Below are 9,310 nucleotides of genomic sequence, written 5' to 3' on the forward strand. Positions count from 1 at the left end.
GTACTCAGGATGCAACAGGAACACGAAACACGTACTGTCTCAAACACAATCCACATTTGTTCTTTCACCCTTATCCACTGCCCTATTATTGCCAATTGTTGTTGACATCATGATTACAAGTACAAACAAGGTTCCGAGCTGGCCACAGTGGGGCGTCCTAACCAGGCGTCCTAACCAGGCGCCCGTTGCACAAGACCAAACCATATGCCAGACAACACCCCAGAGATCAGAACAGTTGTTATGGAATAGCTCCATTAGTTTTTTCCCCTTATTTTGTTACCGAACAGGTTGAGCCACAACCTCTGCAGAATATCAAGATACACAAAATCTGGTATGGAAAAATGACGAACATGTACGTCGATACAGTATAATGCACGTGCAGAACACACAAATCATCTCCATCTGACTCTTCGCTCTCGTAAAAATGGAACATCGGCATAAGCAGGGACGCCAGGGAGCTAGAAGTCCTGGAAATGTTGGTCATGTGCACTCTGCTGGACACAGGGTTACTCTTGGAGGCTCATTGAGGTCGAAAAAGGGCTGGAAGAGCATGAGCAACTCTCTGCGATGAAGGACAAGCAGTTCTGGAGGACTAACTTCGTCTGCTCCACCTCACACGAGGATGAACGATGATGATTATGTGTCCTATTTTTCTAAGACCGACGGACGTAAAATGGTGTGTGTTATTCAATATCTATCTGAAACCTTTACACACGAGGAAAATGATTATAAAACACGTCTAACCACAGACAGCATCAAATGACACACACAAATGTGTTCTCGCCAAAAGTTTGACGTCCTTACAAATTTCGAGCGTCGAAATGAAAGGTAATATAAAGTTGAATGTAAGTTCATCTGTGGCGGTAGTTAACATATTGTTTTTTTTTGCCTGTAACAAGACATGAATAAGTGCAGACAAAATCACACACGTTGCCTGCGACATGGTTGAATGTATGCATTATGGATTTGGGACAAAAAAAATCATTTACCACTCTGTTAACCCTTAATGCAAAACAACGTTACACACGAGGCTGTTGACAACTGACAACGATTTTAAGAATAGAATAGAATATCCTGATCCACAAAAGTCTAAAACATCTCCAGAGGCTTCTAATTTTCGCCATGGTCGCCATGATTACAACTGCTTGTTCCTCTATCACTCCCACAGATACCTACGAATATTCATATCTCAAACAATTCCAGCAATGGTGGCAACACACAGTTACCATTGACGGAATCTGTCGGTGCTTACTCGACAACCACATTCAACTTGTTAGGAAGTCCTAGGCTTAGGGTAAGTGCTCAGTCATTGCTGCCGCTAGCTCAGACACTAACCCTGTTGTCTTAATACTGGGCCACAACTTCGTGTCTCGTTTGGACACTTTCCTGTCAAGTGGTTCCTCTACTGAGTCCAGTTTTTGGCTTAAGAATGCGACGTGTCACGTTCACGGCTTGCCGGGGGGCACCACACGCAACATTTGTAGGCTGCGGAGTGCCCTATCGAGCCGAGAAGACGTGGCTTACTTGGAGATTGGTTGTAACGACCTGTGTGACTTGTCGAGGCCCACACAGAGGATCGCATGGGACATGGTGAAGTTAGCCGCCAATATTAGTTGGCAGACGGGGCCTAGAAAGCTAGTCATGGGTTTCCCTATCCCCAGAGTCTTCGATCCTCCTCATGAGAGAACAACGCGCCTTACGCAGCCTTTGTAAAATCCCGGCAAGCTGATTGGCTAAGTACGTCACGTGACACCACTCCCACTCCTCCTCAGGCTTGCGAATAGCGTGACCCCCCCCCCCCCCCAAAGGCAGTGGGATGTATCTCGCATGTAATCCCAGTCTGTACATAGGAAACAGTTGGGAACATTTTGACAGGGTCTAAAGACATGGTCGGATTCATAATGTTCGAACCCGTAGGCTAGCCAAAAAAAGGAAAGTCAAAGAAACTTAATAAGCGAACCAGACTTCATGTAACATCATGACATGATCTGAAGTAGTCGCTAAACGTACAACATTTGAGTTAAAACGGTAAAAAAAAAAAAAAAAATTACGGACAAGAATTCCTGAATTCCGACATTTACAACATTATTTAAGATACGATATATATAGAGGAGTCCATTTTCCCGCTACCGCGAAATTAAATGCATTTACAGTATTATTTCCTGCGCAAGTCTGCCACATTCGTGCCAGGCTTTGCAAACAGTGCTGGTACAGTACCCACCACCACCTCTGTCGCCACTTGGCTGCCTGGGAGTGGGAGCACCCGCAGTTACGATAGATGGTCTGTACATAAATATAGAAATATAGAAGCCGGAAAATATAGTAAAATTTACCGTGACCAGAGGTTCTGTCCATTTTGCCCAAATGAGATCAAAGACGAACGTCACTCTGTTATGGATTGTTCACGATATAATGATAATATTTACGCCCCCAACACTGATGACCCAGACTTCTTCAGAATCTATAACCTTGAAACAACAACACAATCATATAGCGTCAGATTTATATACTATTATTGTTGGAGATGTTAACATTGTTTTGAACTCGGATATTGACAGAGCTGGGCACCAAGCCTCCGTTTTACCACCCTCACTGCCGTACAGCTATTAACTCTTTATGTGCCAATTGTTGATTTGCTCGATATTTGCAGATATTAGGGCTGCAACAGTGTATAAGGCTTTTCGTTTGGCAGTCGCCCAGTGGGGTGTTCCAGCCCGAGTGAGATCAGACTATGGTATGCGTGCGTGGTAGCGTGCGTGGTCCAGTGGTTAGCGGCCTTGCCTCTGGAACTAGAAGCCGTGAGTTCGATCCCGGCTATGTCGCTCACCCGACATGCACGCTACCGGAAAGGGTTGCAGTCCTTAGGACAGGACGTTGAACCGTGGTCCACTGTTCATTGTGCTTGTCGTAAAGAGCAAGGGGAATTTCCCCGGTACAATGAACCTGTAAATACTGTACATAGTGCCTGTCCTCTCTGTCACGACCAGTGGAGGACTAGCTCTTCAGTGAGCTAAAACTGGATCGAGATCACTTTCCTTTCCTATGCAACACACGCAATACCTGGAGACGTAGACGTCAGGCTAGTAGAATCGATTATTTCTTCAGTTCGTTTTCTTTAATTCCCTCTGTAGAAAAAGTCAGTATATATATAGGATAGCTTAAGGTCCGACCACTCTCTTATAGCTTATTGGTCTGACTGTTGCTACCTCTACTTTATCTCGTGGACGTGGTTTTTGGAGACTTAACCAAGATCTGTTACAGGATCAAACCTTTCTAAAGGAGACCACAAACTTTATAACTGATTTGTTTTCTTCATTTTAATGTAAGTTTAGGGAGTCCACAGGTTGTGTGGGAGGCTTTTAAATGCACTGTTCGTGGCCACATAATCAAATTTATTTCCTGGAAAATTAAACAAACCAAAGACACTGTGCCTGTACTTTCTCTTTCTGATAAGATCGACAGACTGCAAATAGAGTTAGACACACTTTGCAAAAGCGTTTCAAATATTACAAAATAAGAAGAAACAATTAGAATTACTTTACCAAGTCAAATCTAGTAATAGTAACATGATAAGTTGGAGGAGAGCCAAGTGGATGGAGCAGGGGGCAACATGCACTAAACTTTTTTATGAACCTGGTAAGTAGAAGAGAGAAATGGAAGAATATGACTAAATTCGTCACGTCTGAGGGACCCTCAGGAAATTTTACACTTCTGGGATGAAGCTACCAAAATGATGGAGGAAATGCAGTTGGCAACTGTAGACGATAGACGGCACGGGCAAGGTTGCCATATGGCCCTAGCTATGTCTGTACCAGACTCCATCACTCAAGTGTGCAAAAGACTCCCCGAAGGAGCAGAGATACCGAGTGCTTCATGGGTGAGCCTACAGTTCTGGCCCAAAACCCATACGTAGACCGGGCAATACGGTACACAGGTCGGCTGAATGTAAAATACATGGTCCAGAGTCGTCAGCTTAACCACGACCATGTTGATGCACACTATGTCGCTGTCATCTTCAAGTAATTGAAATTATTTTCTGTTAGGTTCAAGGAGTATAAGGCAATAGTCTTTATGGATGACAAGCATGGCATAAAAGTCGTTGCTCTAAAAGACTACCTTACAATCTTCCTGCGGCTGCACCACCTCCATATGTGCAAGCCGTACCGCCTCCATACGTGCAGGCCGTACCGCCTCCATACGTGCAGGCCGTACCGCCTCCGTATACGTGCAGGCCGTACCGCCTCCATACGTGCAGGCCGTACCGTCTCCAGACGTGCAAACCAAACCGTCTCCATACGTGCAGGCCGCACCGCCTCCAGACGTGCAGGCCGTACCGCCTCCATACGTGCAAACCAAACCGTCTCCATACGTGCAGGCCGCACCGCCTCCAGACGCGCAGGCCGTACCGCCTCCATACGTGCAAACCAAACCGTCTCCATACGTGCAGGCCGTACCGCCTCCATACGTGCAAACCAAACCGTCTCCATACGTGCAGGCCGTACCGTCTCCATACGTGCAGGCCGTATCGTCTCCAAACGTGCAGGCCGTACCGCCTCCATACGTGCAAACCAAACCGTCTCCATACGTGCAGGCCGTACCGCCTCCATCCGTGCACCAATAAGACACCAAACGGAACTGTATGGGGTTCTGAACCAAGCTGGCAGTTGGCGTGAACAGTACAGCGATGGAGTTTGCATGGAGAGCTGGACTGTACAGAGTTCAGAACAGCAGAATGCAGATGGGTGGAGCTCAAAGAAAAAGGCAAACGTGTATCATCATGTTAAATGAAATAGGTTTGAATTTTATGCCCGTGTAATCATAATATGCAGATTTGTAATGTATTTTACTGAAACCTGATTAAACGGTGTCGCAGTAAAATATGCAACTGGGGCACTGGCAAGTTTTACTTAATTATACACCATTATATACTGACCTATTCCTGTGTTCACTAAAGACCTCTGAGATCGACGGGACAAACAGGCGAGTTTCGGGAAAATGAAGGTGGAATTCCTCGACAAGCGAGATATCATTGACGCCAATAAATCTGAAAATCGAGCTGTTCGAATGGAAACGCATCCTTGCATGGTGACAAGGGAATGCCCGCCTGGCTGAAGTAGAGAACCACGTCAACAGAAATGAACAATATAGTAGAAAACACCGTCTGTAGGCGTCCCCCCCCCCCTCTCTTAACTTATGTAACGTTAATCTAGTGAAGCCAACAGAAGATAAAAGGGAAATGTAAGATTACTTCAGATAGTTTAGCTCCCCCCTCACCAATGGAACAGTCCACGCATGCGTGGGGCCTGGTGTCTGGATGTAGCGGCTCAGAACGACTTGAAGGCATTTGTCTTCAGCAATAAGGTCACGATGGACAATCAAGAGAAATGTATCAATGACCTGAAGGCTAATGTTCAAAACAGAAAGAAAGAGGTGGAGAAACAGGCTCGACAGATTCAAGATCTGAACACTGAGCTAGAACGACAACGCGAAATCTCCAAAGACCTGGCCCAAACGACTTCTTCCCAAAAAGCTGACCAGGAAGCCCTACAAGCCCAACTAACGCTACTACTAAATCAACCGCAATCTGTCAATACGACGACTAGTCGCGTACACGACAGTTCTCAACAGGACGATTCCAGAATCCAGCGCCTCTACGCAGAAGTGGTTTCTGGCCTCGAACATCAAACAAACTCTTCTCCCGCCGTGCAGATACCGACATCCCCGGACTCAAAGGCCCCAACAACCGCCAATACACAACCACGTGCCCGGACAGACGCAAGCAGCCAGCCACCGGTAACTTGTGACCGACACCCAGCCACCGGCAACCCCACAGGCAGTTCCCGGCACACAGTCCCCGGTAGCCCCAACACAAACATCGGTAAACGTAAAGACGCAGGTTAGGGTTTTCGCTGACTCCTTTGGAATGACGTCAAACCCAAGATAATGATCAAACACATGAGACCATAGCAAAATTAAACACACTTCGCAAAGCTTCCAAAAATGCTGCCATGTGCCCCGACAACAACACTGAACTAGTCTTGCCGAGAGGAACAAACATGCAATCCAACCTCAACAAAAACAGTCCTGCCTTGAAGACTACAAACGAATGGAGCCAGGGCATTCTTGTCCCCAAATACAAAAGCGGGAATCCGTCGAACCCTTCAAATTATCGAGGTATTGCCATTTCTAGCTGTGTCGGAAAGTTGTTCACATCAGTACTCAGCAACCACTTACAACAACTCTTAGAAAACAACAACATTTTGTCCCCCTTTCAATCCGGATTTTGAAAAGACTTTCGGACCAGTGATAATATCTTTGTTCTGAAATCTCTCATTGATAAACAGTTGTCTGTACCTGGAGGAAAACTATATACATGCTTTGTAGACTTCAGAAAAGCCTTTGCTTTGTGTGGAGTAATGGTTTATTCTACAAAGTCTTATCGTCAGGTATAGGTGGCAATTTCTTCAGAATTATACAATTAATGTACGGTACTGTAGAATATTGTGTGAAAACATCTCATGGCCTCGCAGATTACTTCAGATCTTCTTGCGGTGTACGCCAGGGATGCAATCTAATTATAAGTCCACTCCTCTTTAATCTGTTTGTCAACGACCTTCCACATTAACTTCACCATTATGCGACCCTGTAATCCTAAAAGATATCCTTATCAGTAGCCTTCTTTGGGCAGACGATCGTGTGCTCATTTCACAAACAGAAAAGAGTCTTCAAAATTGTCTGGAAAGATTAGATAAATTTTGCTCCACTTGGAAACTGTCGATTAATGGAGAAAAAAACCTGAAATTATGATATTAAAAAAAACGAAGAACTAACTGTCATAAACGCTCCCCCCGGCCTTTCAATCACAAAGACAAATTATAAGTTTCACAAACTTTTACACATACTTAGTTGGGAGTAACCATAACACTATCAGGATCATTTCACTGGTGCCAATAAACAACTTAGAGTAAAAGCTATGCGAGCATCCTTTAAACTTAAATCATTGCTGGCACCAAATCATAATCCCTCAATGTCTCTTGCCCTGGACTTATTTAATAGCCTAGTCAAGCCGATCTTGGTCTATTGTGGAGAAATACTTGGAACAAACGCTCAAGGCAAAGAGCTCATTCTTAAAGGAATAGAGGAATATCCGAATGAAAGTGTTAAAGATACTGTCTCTCAAACATCGTTTCCCCGATACTGGGACCGGGTATAAAAATACGTAAGGCTACTGAATATTATATATCAATCAACAGCGCTTAGAAATCAGAATGTAACACTAGGGCAGCCTAATATTGTAACGAGATTCCCGATCTAGAACATGTACCTCCTCGCCAGCTCCAGTTACAACTGAACGTGAAAAGTCATCTCCATCCGACTCTTCGCTCTCGTAAAAAATGGAACATCGGTATAAGCAGGGACACAAGGGAGCTAGAAGTCCTGGAAAAGTTGTATGAGCGAGCATACGGTCACAAACAGATTCAGTCAAGGATTGAACATCTCATCCACGGGATAAATAAAAGGGCGTCATGGGGCCCAATGGTTGACATCTATGATGCCATCTATACATGCATCACTCTGGGTGGGATCCTCCCTAAGGGTGTCCTTCAACCAGGTAATGAGCTACATTGAAGAGTCAAAGAATATTGAACAAAGAGCTCAATGTTCTTTCACCGGTGACACCTCAGCTACATTCACAGATGTTCCCAGTTCCTCCTCCACCCTACACCACAGCTTTGCCCAGAGCGTCTCTGGGAGCTCCGTTCCGTTACTGTAGCTCTGTTTGCCCCTGGTGTTGTGACTATTTCTGTTTCTTCACCCTTCCAACAGCTGGCACCATGGCAGGCGAGATCTCGAAAAATAAGGTCAAGAAACGGTCAACCTCTTCGCCCCCTCCGGTGCTCTGGTGGACCAAGTCCTCGGACACAACATGGGAGAACAAGGAGCCTCGTGCCCTCTCGAGAACCCAACCAACCCAACCAGTATTGTCAACAGACATCGACAAAAGCTGCGACCTTTTGTCCCCACCGACAGCAGCCTGCAGGAGGAACAGGAGACAGAGGGCGGCAGCGTGGGAGGAGCACGATCTGATGGTCCTGAAGATGCAGCAGGAACATGAGACACGTACTGTCTTCAACATGATGGGACAATTCATGACCATGATGGGTTAGTTTATGACCAATATGCACCAGGGAAGCACCCAGTAAACCCCCCCACCCTTATGGACCACCTCCCTCATCCCTTACAATCATGGCCCTTACCCTTGTTGCATGTGAAACTCTTCTTTGTATGAGGAAATGATGTTGTTACTTTATACCACACAAACCATAGTTATAAATATAAAAAGTTACAACAAGTGTACAAGGCACATAACTATATTTTGCTGTTTAAGTTAACACAAGAGAGTATTTCATCTATGTACAAATGATGTCATATAACATAAGTGCAAAAAAGGGTATAACTATCTTCAACTAGCTACTATCATCTCTCAGTGTTAAGACGAAATGAAGTAAAGAGTTTGGCCTCACATTTTATTGTAACTCAGTTGACAGTGCTTGCAATATGCTAATTGATCTCATTTCTGAGACATAAAGGAAATTCGTTCCGCACAGAAATATCACTACTATCAGACCCTGTGATAAACCATGGATGGCACCAGATAAGACAACTCATGCGTATACAAGAAAAAACATACACAAAAAGCCAAACTATCTAACAGCCTTGCACTCTGGGATTCCTATGGCAAAATAACGAATAAACTTGTGAATGAAATAGCTTCAGCCAAATTGTGGATCTTTACCAAACATGCCGGACAAGAAGAGGGAGAAGGAAGTGATTTCAGTGCGTCTATTAAGAAATCAGAAATCCAGGTCTGGAGTCAGAAGAGTTTGCGGCATCAGCTCTCCCACCTCAACGTAATGTAATAAGTCAAAAGGATGAACAGATTGATGAAAAAGACCCATGTGAAAATCTCAGGCAGCAGTCTATACCGATGTAATTTAGGTTTTCCACTTTTTCCTACTTTTAAGCACTTTTCATTCCCCAAGCTATGATAATCCTACCCAACCGAAGAAATAGTCAAGTCTAGCAGGGCACACTGCTCAAATGTTACAAACGTCTGTGATTGACACTATATTGACGTAAAGGGTGGCATTATGTCTTAATATGACATTTTGTTCAAACTTGCACTTATTTCAGGTACATCGATATGAGAGTGTGTCTGGATACAAAGCAACTTTCACTTGAAGACACCAGCAGATATCAAACAAAAATATATCTATTGCCCATTAAAAGTGAACAAGCACATGTAATA

General features: G+C 44.5%; 1 protein-coding gene across 1 annotated transcript; it reads left to right on the top strand.

Annotated features, from left to right (window-relative positions):
* The first annotated feature begins 3,873 nt into the window (after window positions 1–3,873).
* LOC118417490 (extensin-2-like) lies at window positions 3,874–4,621 on the top strand. Its single transcript, XM_035823068.1, has 2 exons — window positions 3,874–3,877; window positions 4,182–4,621. The coding sequence occupies exons 1-2, from the start codon at window positions 3,874–3,876 to the stop codon at window positions 4,619–4,621; spliced, it is 444 nt and encodes a 147-aa protein (XP_035678961.1).
* The last annotated feature ends 4,689 nt before the right edge of the window (window positions 4,622–9,310 follow it).

The sequence above is a fragment of the Branchiostoma floridae genome, chromosome 6 (assembly GCF_000003815.2).
Source record: "Branchiostoma floridae strain S238N-H82 chromosome 6, Bfl_VNyyK, whole genome shotgun sequence".
NCBI classification, from domain to species: domain Eukaryota; kingdom Metazoa; phylum Chordata; class Leptocardii; order Amphioxiformes; family Branchiostomatidae; genus Branchiostoma; species Branchiostoma floridae.